Source organism: Cydia fagiglandana, chromosome 4 (assembly GCF_963556715.1).
Source record: "Cydia fagiglandana chromosome 4, ilCydFagi1.1, whole genome shotgun sequence".
NCBI classification, from domain to species: Eukaryota; Metazoa; Arthropoda; class Insecta; order Lepidoptera; family Tortricidae; genus Cydia; species Cydia fagiglandana.
Genome location: NC_085935.1, coordinates 11,240,201 through 11,253,859, shown reverse-complemented (window position 1 = coordinate 11,253,859; position 13,659 = coordinate 11,240,201). Strand labels below are relative to the sequence as shown.

General features: G+C 39.6%; 2 protein-coding genes across 2 annotated transcripts in view; one reads left to right on the top strand and one right to left on the bottom strand.

Moving 5' to 3' along the window:
- The window catches only part of LOC134663733 (collagen alpha-1(IV) chain-like), a 32,262-nt gene extending 22,380 nt beyond the window's left edge, over positions 1-9,882 (top strand). The window contains exons 7-15 of the mRNA XM_063520196.1: positions 855-1,115; positions 1,246-1,471; positions 1,968-2,083; positions 4,062-4,462; positions 5,780-7,850; positions 7,931-8,108; positions 8,508-8,622; positions 8,906-9,126; positions 9,642-9,882. Coding sequence (XP_063376266.1) covers positions 855-1,115; positions 1,246-1,471; positions 1,968-2,083; positions 4,062-4,462; positions 5,780-7,850; positions 7,931-8,108; positions 8,508-8,622; positions 8,906-9,126; positions 9,642-9,840 — 3,788 coding nt within the window. The 3' untranslated portion in view covers positions 9,841-9,882. The remainder of the gene's footprint in view (positions 1-854; positions 1,116-1,245; positions 1,472-1,967; positions 2,084-4,061; positions 4,463-5,779; positions 7,851-7,930; positions 8,109-8,507; positions 8,623-8,905; positions 9,127-9,641) is intronic.
- Positions 9,883-10,723: 841 nt separating this feature from the next.
- Positions 10,724-13,286, bottom strand: LOC134663738 (PITH domain-containing protein GA19395). Its single transcript, XM_063520203.1, has 4 exons — positions 13,007-13,286; positions 12,505-12,626; positions 12,059-12,163; positions 10,724-11,214 (listed from the first exon to the last, which is right to left on the bottom strand). The coding sequence occupies exons 1-4, from the start codon at positions 13,190-13,192 to the stop codon at positions 11,004-11,006; spliced, it is 624 nt and encodes a 207-aa protein (XP_063376273.1). The 5' UTR covers positions 13,193-13,286; the 3' UTR covers positions 10,724-11,003.
- Between the last annotated feature and the right edge of the window lie 373 nt (positions 13,287-13,659).

Genomic DNA, 13,659 nt, shown 5'->3' with positions numbered 1-13,659 from the left:
ATTTCCTTCACAACTTAAATAGACGGAGCCCCGCAAGCGGGGCTCCTATTTCTGGGCGGTTTGCCCTTCGGGCATCTGAAGTTACCTAACGAACCTAACCTAATTACCTACCTACGCTTTTTTCCCCAAAGTGTAATGTTTTCACGGACGTCTCACTTAATCAATAGGTAGGTAGGTTAGGTTCGTTAGGTAGCTTCAGATGCCCGAAGGGCAAACCGCTCAGAAATAGGAGCCCCGCGAAGCGGGGCTCCGTCTAGTTAAGTTGCGAAGGAAATTTTTTTTTGAAAAGAAACAGTCCGACAAACTCCAGATTTGATGGACACCCCAGCGTTTGTCAGGCAGCGCCACGAGTGTTAAAAATGGGAACTAAAAACTGTCAAAGCGGCGGCTAATGACTCGCTGTATTACATTACGGCTAGCCGTGTTGAAGAACGTATGGCGCCGAATACATTCCGGCGGATTCTCATTCAGCCGCATTCAATACGGCTAATCGTTAAACCGCCGCATTTCAAAACGCCCCTGTTTTTGAAAACGGCTAGCCGTAATGTAATACGGCGGATTATACGATCCGACTGCGACATGCATATGGGATCCATTACATTCAAGCAATAAAGAAAGTCAAAAATGTCAGTCAAAGTCTGACAATCGTAATCTACGCGCAATATTCTCTTTACTAAACGGTATACTTGACCGTGACGTCACGATCAATGATCGATGTAAAACAAGAAAATTGTGATTTTGACGGTGAAATATTGCGTTTATGTATATAGATCAGATATAGATATATAAATTTAATTTCATGTTATAAAATTCAACGTGTGTTCTATCTATTGACATGATCATTTTGTTTGTAGGAGCACCTGGTCCGCGAGGAGCCAGAGGAGAGCCAGGCAACCGTGGGCCGGATGGTCTACGGGGCCCCGAAGGTTTACCCGGACCCCGAGGAACAATGGGCGAAAAGGGAACAGACGGATTGCCCGGACTGAAGGGCAGCAAAGGAACTGACGGGCCGTCTGGTGCCCGAGGACGGAAAGGTTTTGCTGGAGCGCCTGGTGTACTACAGAGGGAGTCTTTTGCTCTCACTAAGGCCGACGTCGGTCCCCCGGGTGACCCAGGTACGATACTGCAAACAGTGCAAACCTAATATTCTCATTTTGCCAAACCGATAATTCGGATGATCGTTGTTTACATCCGGAACACCACCAATGTGTAAGTTGAAACGTTTAAAAAAGTGTAATTTTGTAGGCTTCATCGGCGAACCTGGCCTTCCTGGCGATCAAGGCATGCCTGGCTTCCCCGGTCTCCCGGGACCAATAGGCATGAAGGGCCAATCTGGTGATATGGGACGGCCAGGTCTGCGTGGGCGAGACGGTCTGAATGGCAGTGACGGCTTGCCTGGGCGGCGTGGCGCGGATGCGAACGCATACTACATTCATTTTCTTCAGGGACAAAAGGGAGAACCAGGCCTCAAGTAATCCATATTATGTATCTTTAATTATTTTGCTTTTCATTAATGTACTACCGTGCGGAGTGAATTTTGATTGTTTTGTATCATCTGTTGTCTTTTGGTGGAGAATATAGAAAAAAAAAAAAATCTGAAAATAATTTAATTCGTTCAAATACTTCATAGTATTGATTGGCAGCGCCATCTCTATCGCTAACTCGGTATCATCATGAGATATGATACAGTTAGAAGGTTCGAACCATACTGTTCTACCTTAGGGATGGCCACGGGGCGCCACAAGCCTTCAGTAAGAAGTGCATATACTTGGAAAAATTTGACCTATGCCGCTGTGGCCCGGTGGCCGAGTGGTTCAGGCACCTGCCGCGATAGCAGAGGACGCTGGTTCGATTCAGCCTGGGGCACTGGAGGCCTTGGTCACTTTTTCTTAGTATATGACATTTATTTCAGTTGAGAATATAGAAGATGTAAAGTCAATGTACAACGTCTACTTTGACTGTTTCAGAGGTCTACCCGGTTCGCCAGGTGACGACGGCCCTGTAGGAGAAACAGGAGAAGCCATTGGGAACGAATTTAATGTCAAAGGGGAGAAAGGTTTCACGGGACCACCAGGATATCAAGGTACGCAAATTACGCAATGAATATTTTACTTACTTACATACTTTTATGTTTATAAAGTTTTAGGTAATCAGTTAATGGCATTTTATTTATGATTTTATATTAGCTTTTATTTAGTTTGTATCGTTGTATCTCAGCATTAATAAAGGGTGTCCCAGATGTAAAGAGACAATTTTCAAAGTCTCACTGGCTGAAAAAAATATTCACAAGAAAAAAAAGTTTTGATGTCATGGTGTCTATGGCTTTGCTATCTGTCATTTAAAGCGGGAATTTCGTTAGTGCATGGTAATTTTTCAAAATGAAACGTCAAGAATATGAAGTATTTGCTAATAGAGTTATTCTATTTTATGAGTCTCACAATAGAAATGATACAGTAAAACACTTTCTTCAAGAAGGAGCTAGACGAACTAGTATATATAGAATAATAAGACGTTACGAAAAATGGTTGAGGTTCGTTTTAGGAAGATTCCGGGCAGAAATAGGACAGTGACGGTACCTCGAAATGTAAATCGAGTTAAATCGATTTTTGACAAGACTCCTTCAACTTCCGTCAGAGAAGCTGCGGATAAATTAAAACTATCGAAATCGTCTGTTGCCAGAATGAAGAGGAACGATCTAGGTTTAAAAGCATACGTGAAACAATCAGCTCCTAAATACTTAAAGGACCAAGAGGAACGTGCTAAAAGAGGGTGTCGAAGAGTTTATAACAGTCAGCTGAGGAAAGTGCTCGTTATTGACGATGAAACTTATGTTCCGGCGGATCCCAGCGATGTTCCTGGAAAGCAGTATTCAACCAGTCGCAAAGATCTGAGTTACGACCAAAAATTTGTACCAAGAGCCAAATTTTTCACGAAGTATTTAGTATGGCAAGCTATCGACGAATTTGGTAATGTTTCCGAGCCATACATATCATCAGCCTCTATGACCGCAAAGGTGTATCTGAATGAATGCATTATTAAACGGTTGATACCATTCATAGACAAGCATCATTCCAGAGATCAGGTTATCTTTTGGCCGGACATGGCAACGTGCCACTACGCTACTGAAGTTACTCGGTACTTAGAGTGTGAAGAGATCAACTTTGTACCTAAAGAAAATAACGCTCCAAATGTACCACAAGCACGCGGTATCAAAATGTTTTGGTCCCTATGCAAAAAAGAATACAAGAAACTATCAGAAAAACCAAAATCCATAAAAGCTTTTAAGCAACGGTGGACCAAATTGTCCAAAGAAGTGGCAGCTAAATCTGGAACAGCCGTAATGCGTCGGGCCGCGGACAATCTTAGAAAAATTGCTTTTAAAGGTGTCGTGGGCGCAAATTTAATATAAACATGATAATTCAATTAATTTTGTTACAACTTTCAACCAAAATAATTACTTTAAATGCTTGCTTTATATTAAAAAATTAAACATAAATTTGTCTCTTTACTTCTGGGACACCCCATATATGCGAGAAAGTATAAACTTAAAAAAATGCATAGTAAACATACCTCCAGCACAGTATAATAAAGAGTACTAGCCTCCAGGGTGATCGATAATAAAGTACGAATATGATAAAATGGATACTAAATTACTAATCATGCCTAGTCAATTTTTTAAGTTTTTTTACTTCGACTATAAAATATATACAGATTGCCCCGTTCAGTACCGATTGAACTCACATGATGTTCAGTGTATATTCATGGTTTCGGATAAATCAACGAAATTTAGCTCGATATCGGCGTTAAATTCATAATTCATAATTATTCTTTATTTAAATGTTTTCATAATTCATAATTCTTTATTGCAACCATGCAATTGGCAATGCATTGCAATTGGCAGTTTTTAAAATCCTCTACCTTTATCCTCGATCCGTAATACTGAAACTGACACCGTACAGAAGGATTAAAAAAAGTATCGACGAGAATTTGCAGGTTCGCGAGATTCTTCAGCCTATATTCTAGTGGCAAATGATAATATTTATATTTATGCTGGTGTTTAGGAGAACCTGGGCGAAAAGGAGAACGAGGGACAACAGGTTTTGACGGGTACCCTGGCGACAAAGGTGACCAAGGTTTTACTGGAATTAGCCAACGCGGTGAAAAGGGCATAAAAGGAATAGCAGGAGAGAAGGGCGACTGGGGCCTTTACGGAGAACCCGGGCTTCCAGGACAGAGAGGAGATGAAGGATTCGCCGGAATCCCTGGACTAAAAGGATTCCGCGGTGACGCAGGTGCTCCAATCATACCTGGGGAGCCAGGACTTCCCGGCAACCGAGGCATCATGGGTGACCAAGGGGAACCCGGTTATATGGGAATTCCTGGTCGTCCTGGTCAAATGGGGTCGAAAGGAGAACAGGGAGGACCTGGAGAGCCAGGTCCAAGAGGACCAATGGGATTCCAAGTAAGTTCAACTATGATAGCTATCATTAGAATTATCGTATTTAAGAGCACTATTTTGCACTTTAGTTACTTATATTATGTTCCTTGATGCACGGTTAAAAATACCTAAGCTGTACTGAAGTTATTTCAAACAGGGTTACCTAACTTACCTATTCTGATAGGTTTTTAAGCGAGTTTTGAGAGAGTAATGTTCGTACATAATTGATTTCCCCTTAAACGGATGAAGTGATGACTTAATTGTAAATATGTACATATGTATTGATTAAAATGACAAGAAAACAGTAATCATTTCAGATGTAAATTTTTAAATCGGTTAATCTAGGCTAAAGGTACTTAACCGTGGACTGGACCAATTTTTAATAAGGTAATTTATTCAAGTTAGATTAAGAATCAAATAAGCTTTCATTTGATATAACATACGATTAAATAACAGATGAGGATATTATATTAACACCGGAAATCGATTAAGGAAAATTAATTATACCTACTGTAATACTGACTGCACGCAATTTAATTAGGCAACATACGTGCAGTGTTAATGTGAATATTATCTATCATTTATTCCTTATCAATAATACATAATAGATGAGGGTATTTCTTTTACCGGATCATAGACCATCATCATATTAAAAGGACGTAAGTGACGAAAACGCGCTTCATTGTGCGCGGCCAGACACGCACTTGGCCTGTTTTTCTATAGTTAAAAATTAGATTTTTAGGGTTCCGTACCCAAAGGGTAAAACGGGACCCTATTACTAAGACTTCGCTGTCCGTCCGTCCGTCCGTCCGTCCGACTGTCACCAGGCTGTATCTCACGAACCGTGATAGCTAGACAGTTGAAATTTTCACAGATGATGTATTTCTGTTGCCGCTATAACAACAAATACTAAAAACAGAATAAAATAAAGATTTAAATGGGGCTCCCATACAACAAACGTGATTTTTGACCAAAGTTAAGCAACGTCGGGAGTGGTCAGTACTTGGATGGGTGACCGTTTTTTTTTTGTTTTTTTTTTGCATTATGGTACGGAACCCTTCGTGCACGAGTCCGACTCGCACTTGCCCAGTTTTTTACGTCTTAATGCTACCTAGACATGGTTGACAGCTGATAATGGTGTGAAAAGCTACTTAAGCCCATGACGGAAACGAATGTTCTGATCGGATATAACTAATATACCGTCTACGCTACTTATATCAAATTTACGAAAGCTACTTAATCAAGTAGCTTTCGTAACTTTATAATGCCACAACGATCACGCCACAGCTCAATGAACTATAGATGCTATAGTATCTATTAAATATCTATTTATTTTAACAGGGACGTAAGGGCATGGAAGGGGTCGTCGTACGGGGTGCACCAGGCATACCGGGGCGTAACGGCCCAAAAGGACTACCTGGCTTTGCAGGAACCCCAGGCCTTCCAGGCGAACCTGGTCTGCCTGGTATTGATGGTCCAGATGGGATAAAAGGAGAGGCTGGCAAAAAAGGTTTCCGTGGTCTAACAGGTTTACCCGGTAAAGGCGGAGCATTTGGCTTTCCGGGCTTAAAAGGTAAACGGGGACTCCCAGGAGAAAATGGAGATTATGGCGACGTTGGTCTACCCGGAGAAGTAGGTACACCTGGCAGACCAGGCATGCAAGGTCCAAATGGTATTAAAGGAGAAAGAGGTGATTTTGGATATATGGGTCGCATGGGATTGCCGGGTCCAGCTGGAATTAAAGGAGACAGAGGAGATTATGGCTTTACGGGACCGAAAGGAGAACCTGGTGAAAGGAGTTTCAGCGGACTGAAAGGTGATATGGGAGAACAAGGAGCGATGGGTTTCCCCGGTGAGCCAGGCTTAGATGGGTTATTAGGTCCAAAAGGTGACGCTGGAGATGATGGTTTAGTTTATAACGGAGGCCCTGGTCCTAAAGGCGAAAAAGGTAACAATGGACTATATGGACCACCTGGAGAACGTGGCCGTAAAGGAGTATCAGGAGAAATTGGACTCACAGGACAGCGTGGTGAAATAGGAGACAAAGGTTTCCCTGGACTTCCTGGCAAACCAGGAAGAAACGGGTTAGATGGTCTGAAAGGAGTGAAAGGTTCAATTGGATTCTCTGGATTTTCTGGTGGCAAAGGTGAAAAGGGCTTCCGTGGGCGACCAGGAAGACCTGGAAATGCTGGTTTAGACGGCTTACCCGGTTTACAAGGTTTACCAGGCGAGAGAGGACTACCGGGATCGCCGGGAGAAAGAGGCGAGCCGGGATTGATCAGTTATGGGCACGGTACCAAAGGAGACATAGGAGACTTAGGATTGGACGGTATCCCGGGAAACCCCGGAGAAATAGGTGCACCCGGATATCCTGGACTAAAAGGTATTAAAGGTCAACGTGGTGAAATAGGCTATCGAGGTCAGGAAGGTGATCAAGGTCTACCTGGTCGGAAAGGTGAGACTGGCAACCAGGGGCCTCCAGGTATTCCAGGTTTGCGTGGTTTAAATGCTGAAAGAGGTGAACCCGGTACACCTGGTATTGATGGCCTGGATGGATGGTATGGAGCGATGGGACAAAAGGGGGCTCCAGGAGAATATGGCCTTGATGGCCCTCGAGGCAAGCCAGGTGTTCCAGGCCTCGTCTTTCATGGTCCCAAAGGAATAAAGGGTGATCAAGGTGCACTAGGCCGCCGAGGACTCTCAGGAGCACCCGGAGAAGTAGGATTACCAGGAGCTACAGGTCTCAGTGGAGAAAAGGGAGATAAAGGTGAAGTCGGATATATAATAAACCCAAAAGGAATGTCAGGCGATGTAGGTTGGCCAGGTACTGAGGGACTTACAGGAAGAAAAGGCGAGAGAGGCAATGATGGCAGAAATGGTTATATTGGTAGGCGAGGCGCTCCTGGTTTAAAAGGACTCGAGGGAGACATGGGACTTCCGGGTGAAATGGGAAGTCTAGGACTAAAAGGCATAAAGGGTGAGAGGGGTGATGTTGTTGCAGCCTCCCAAATAATACCAGGTCCGAAAGGTGACATAGGCTTCCCAGGGATTGATGGTTATAAGGGAGAACCGGGTAGACCAGGAGCACCAGGAAGAAGCGGATACCATGGCATAAAAGGAGAAAAGGGAGACATTGGTTTTCAAGGATTCTCCGGCCTGCCGGGACCACCGGGACTTCAAGGACAAAAAGGCATCCGTGGTTTCAGAGGCGAGGATGGTATCAACGGGCGCCCAGGAATACCTGGTATACCTGGCCCTCCGCCACCGGTCCCAAAATCAAGAGGCTATTATTTCGCAATACATTCACAAAGTAGTATGATTCCGCAGTGTCCGCCTGGATCTAATCCTCTGTGGGACGGCTTCTCACTAATGCACATTGTTGCCAACGGCAAAGCAAATGGACAGGATCTTGGTATGTATTTTTGTTTTTCTAAAAATCATTGCTCGTTAACTAGTTTACTTTAAATAATTAATCAACAAGTGATTTATCAGGTGCACCGGGTAGCTGCTTGCGCAGATTCACTACGATGCCATATATGTTCTGCAACTTGAACAGTGTGTGCAACTTTGCCGAACGTGAGGACTACAGTTACTGGCTGTCGACTAACGAAGCCATGCCAATGGACATGACTCCGATTCGAGGAAACTCCATCGGACCTTATATATCAAGGTACACTCTATGAAATATTTATGCTACTAATGCTTAAAACTCATTTAAGGAACTTGGGTACTCGTACACACCACGCTTACTACACATACTGTAGAGAATTTCTGTGTTGAAACTATAGGATTTCAAAGCAAGCTCAAGCTACCTATAGACTGAGTCATATCACATAAGTTTAACACGTATATGACTCTGTATATCTCCCTGTGGCATCATAGAAACAGAAACCAAGCGGATTGGAGTGCGGGTTTTTATATAGGATTGGTACTTGGTAGATTTTTGTCGAGATGGTGTCGGGATTCTTTAATTGTTTTTTTCATAATTAAATACTATTAAGGATATCATGTGAAGTATAATATTTATATATATTATTAGCACCTAAAACCTGTTTTATCATTGCTCCAGGTGCCAAGTGTGTGAAGCACCAACGAGGGCTATTGCACTACACAGCCAAACTACAATAGCGCCGTCCTGTCCAAATGGATGGGAAGAATTGTGGCAGGGATACAGTTTCTTAATGGTAAATATAACTTTTCAGTAAACACGAGTGATGAGAAAACTCAAACCCGGTATATTTGAAAATCGATATGGTGGCCCGGTATATTTGAAAATCGATATGGTGAATGGTGAATATCAGATCATTTTATGTAGCACAGAGAGATTCAACTCTCTATAACTTAATTATCAATTATTATACAGATATTATATGCATAGAAAGTCTAGCACATCAAAACGTCCTCGAATACGAAATGCATATGAATATAAATATGAGAGATTTAACATCATTATTTTTCATCCCTCAGCACACAGCGGGAACCGATGCAGCTGGCCAAAATTTGGTCTCTCCTGGGTCTTGTATGCGAGAGTTCCGTATCCGCCCCTCTATAGAGTGCAACGGCTTGGGTCGGTGCAACTACTTCGCGATGGGAATTGGCTTCTGGCTTTCTACTATTGAAGACAATAAGATGTTCGCAAAACCAGACCAAGAGACGCTTAAATCTGACCATATCAGGAAAGTTAGCAGGTATGTAATAAGAAAGTATTTACCACCTATTTATTGTTTTACCGGTTACAGCAATAAGGTGTAGTTTAATGTTTACTTTCATCATCATTGTTCTTAAGAGCCTAGCTCTTGTCGGTGGAGTATTCGCCATTCCGTTCTCTTCTCTGCTACTGTTTTGAGTTCCTGATACGTCACTACATTAATTTTCTCTTTGGCCTGGTCAATATATGCACGTCTCGGTCTTCCTCTGCCTCTCTGTTCTTCTATTCTGCCTTCAATTATAGACTTTTACTTTAGGTACACATTTATTAAAGGTAAGGAATCTCTCAGATCGCGGCTGTTTGGCACCAGAGCCGACGCTATTAAGACAAATATAGTCACGTATTCTAAATTATGGATTTATCACATTCTATGTGTATTAGGTACTTCCAAAATTGTATATTAAATTTAACGTTTGGAAAACTACTATCTACCTAAGTTTCGTGTCGAAAATGTTATTAATTTACAAAAACCTATTGATCATTTTGTCTTTCCAGATGTTCTGTCTGTATGAGGCGCTGGCCCGCCGCCTCTAGCCAACAGCAAGGCGACATACGAGCCGTGCCCAACGCGGTCGTGAGGCAGAACCCGCGGTACCCGCCGTACGGCCGCCGGCCCGGCTACCCCTACCAAGGCACCCGAAGGCGCGTCGCTGGCTGGCGGAACCGACGTCGCCAGGAACAGCCGGGCTCATAATCGAACGATTATCGTAGAAATGTAATATAGAACTCGTGTCATTTTTATTTCATTCGGAAAACAAGTGGTACCTAACGATAGGTGAGCAAGATTTGAAAGTCAACGTAATTACATACCAAAATTAATTAGTAATTATTTTCCGAATATTTTGATGTTTCCGCAAGATTTATAGTATGAAATATTGTCAATTCGCGACACGATAGTGTGATACTGTGCTGCCGATGAACTTACCTATACCTAGGTATCTAATCTAGTAGTAATTAGAGTTTAATTTTAAGTAACGATTAACTTAAATAAAGTATCACTGCCTTCTTTAGAGCATTAATTTAATTTAAGTAATTACTTTCCTAATAGATGTTCAATGTTCTGGAAATGCAAGGTAATTTATATTCGTATAGTATCAATCGATAGAAAACTGACATATATGTACCTATGATCTTGATTTTTTTAATTTGTAACTGTGTAGATTTGGGGTAAATTGTGATAATAAGTACTTATACTTAAGTACCCGAACAAGACCTGGGATTATTGTTTTTTCTCATGTAAATATTAAAAACAAGGTCTTCCACTGAATAATAATTAATGTAACTAGGACCTAGTTACATTAATTACTATAGTTACTAGGCGCATGATTTTTATGTACTACTCTGCATACAAATACATAAGAAATATATTTATTACTAGAAAATGTTACATACCTACATAGTATTTATTACATAGGTACATAGTAACCTGAAATAAATACAATAGTTTCGTTAAGTCAATCCTACTTAGTTACCTTTCTGCAAATAAAACTGAAATTTTTAAAGATAATATGTTTTCTGTAAATATAATATAATTATTGAAAATAATATGTTATAAATAATACAATAAAACACATAAATAATCAAAATATTTTATTTTAAAATATTGTAGTACATATTTCACATTTCCCTTTCCTTCATAAATAACAAAAGCTTGCGATGTTTAGGTATAAACAGATGGTGTTATAAATTAGGTTGCAATCTGGCCGATACAAGCTGAACCTATTAAAGTCAATTAATGACGCTACTACTCGTATTGGTAGTATATCTGTATTTATGTGACATATATATTTCTGTGTAATTGAATTAGATTGGTTCAACTTTAGTAAGGCCGAGCGAATATGAAAGTATAATATTTGCCTATTCTATATGCTTGGATACAGAATCTAAATGTTTTAATTTATGATCGTCGAGATTGGGCCTAGCTTCATATGTACAAATGGTGACACCATGTTTGTGTGCCGGCGCCCATTCTCCCTTTAAGCCGATATAGTAAATTTTCGTGTTGTCCGCACCGAAGTTACTCGGAAAGTGCATAGTCAAATGGGTTACAGAAGAAAACGTGACGATTCTGTAACAATAGTAAAGTATATAGAAAGTACTCTCTTTGAATAAAACTCACTAGTGAAAATATTTTTTTAGTAGGTACCTATAGATATTTGCTAAATGAAAGTGTTGTGTAGGATGTACAGTCAGAATTAAATAGATAATGACGACCAAAGTGGCTCAATATATTGGAAGACATCCTTATTTATATTAAGGTGTGTAACTATAAGTATATTTAGCTTCTAACTTCTGTACAACGAAAGTACAGATCTAGTTTTTGTCTAATTCCAGTTTCACCCGAAAGAAAGCATGTAATTTGGCATGCATATAATCATATTTAGACAAATAATTAGAAATGGTTAAAAGTAATCAAGTGGTTGTTTCTTCAACTTTTGTAAGCTGATTTGCAGTTTTTCATTATTTTTACAAAAACTATTCAAAACCTTAGCATGTTACATATACATATATGTCCAGTATTTTTCAAATCTTAGACAAGTGGTACTTACCCACTTTAAATAATTTCTTCATAGATCCATTCACAGGGTGGACTTAAGTTCAAAGTGTAGGTACATATATATTTATTAAATTTTACGTAAATGAAACCAGGAAAGTCCAAGTTAGTTTTGCACATTGAGGATTACAGAACTTATTTTAGCCCTATATTTGTACATACATGTCTTTTTCTTTAAAACAATGGTTAGGTATCCATTGTTTTTAAGAAATCAGTGTGTAATCATAAACTATTAGATAAATACCTTTGACAAATGTACCATGTCAAGTAATCAGTTTTTTCGCCACCGGCAGCTAAATACTTAGCACTGTATGATTAGGCGTATAAATACTATCAATGTTAAAAAAATATCACTTACTTGGGAGCATATTCTAATACACCTTCGCTGTCTCTGTGTAGTTCAAACACCTGATCTGGTTCCATTGTGACGTCATGAAATGTCATGTTAGGTTTGTTTTTAAACCTGCAATGACAAAAATAATCTTTAAATATTAGATGAATAGCCTAGATCCACCTAGTTACAGTAATACAACAAAGTGGAAACTCCATTTAATAAAATGGCTTTAGTAGCAGGTAAAAAGCAAAGACACTAAATTTAATAATAAAGGTATAAAATCATACTATTACAATCATTATGCAAAAAAAAGTTACTTAACATAATGATTGAATTAAACTAAAGCCTTACAGAATAGTTGACTTTAGCAGCCTTTTTGTTTGAGGATGCCAATACTAGAGGTAGGTATTTCTCAATCTATTTTATTTAAATCTCAAATTCTTATCAGAAATATTATTTTAGGTACTTACAGTCTCAACTTGGATGGATGTGCATCAGAATTTTCCGATGCTACCTTTATGCCTTTAAGTTTAACATTGCCAGTGAATGGGATGTTGAAAAGGAGTTCCTCATCTGCGTCACTCTCCACAAACTGAAAATTGATTTGGTACATCAGTTTTATTATTTTTATGCATAATTTTTTTGGTAATCTGAATACCATAAATTACCCTCATACCACATCACAAATCCGAATCTTGCATTGTAAGTGAGAGATGACAATTGTCAAGTTAAAGTACCCGGGATTATAGACTGATTTGTTTTATGGCAATAAGTTTTAAACTACTGCCTCATGATGATATTTTAAAATAAAATATTTCGTTGATGGTCGCCGCTTTAATACTATTGAGCTGAGGCAGAGGTATTGGAAAAAAACAATGTTTGTTAATAATTAGTTCCAATAGTATTATTACATTTAGATAACATAGAAGCCGAAAATAGTACGGGCAAAATGTTAAGTGACTCAATACTCACTTGAGTTGTATCATGCCGCCTTTCCCATGGCTTAAATACTGTTTTACCTGATCCTTCCACCATCTCATTCAAACACTGTAAATTCTCCTTATCAATTTTTTCATAAAGGTTATATTGAATACCCAATTCTTCTGAACTTGTGTGGTCGTGATCGTGGCATCCATTGTGACAATGGTTATGAGACATTTTAATATTTATTATTTATTCTATTTGTTTTTATTTTATTATAATATCAATTTGCAGGTAAGTAAATATAGTTAGTCACGGTCGCTCACGCTCAAATTACAAACCAAAACGTCATTAACGTCATATTTGTTTTGACATTTGAAGTATGGAAGGTAGAGATACTTCTACACTCCATAATTTGAAGCTCTAGATGTCCTAGATAAGGTGTAGATGATATTTAGTGATTGTTTATTTAACGTAAATAATAGAAACAAACTTAATTTACTTAAGTACCTTATAAAAAACTAAACCTATGTAAAATCCTGGAAACCTACCCTCAAAGCCTAGGCCCCTCGGCAGCATTCCCGCGCTGAAAGCTGCCTGCGCACGAGTCTCCTGTTGCTTCCCTTAACCGCTTAATCAGCATGAATTATTCGAGTGTAAAGCATGTGTAAAGTGTTTGCACGTGGTGCACGGATTATTCTTTT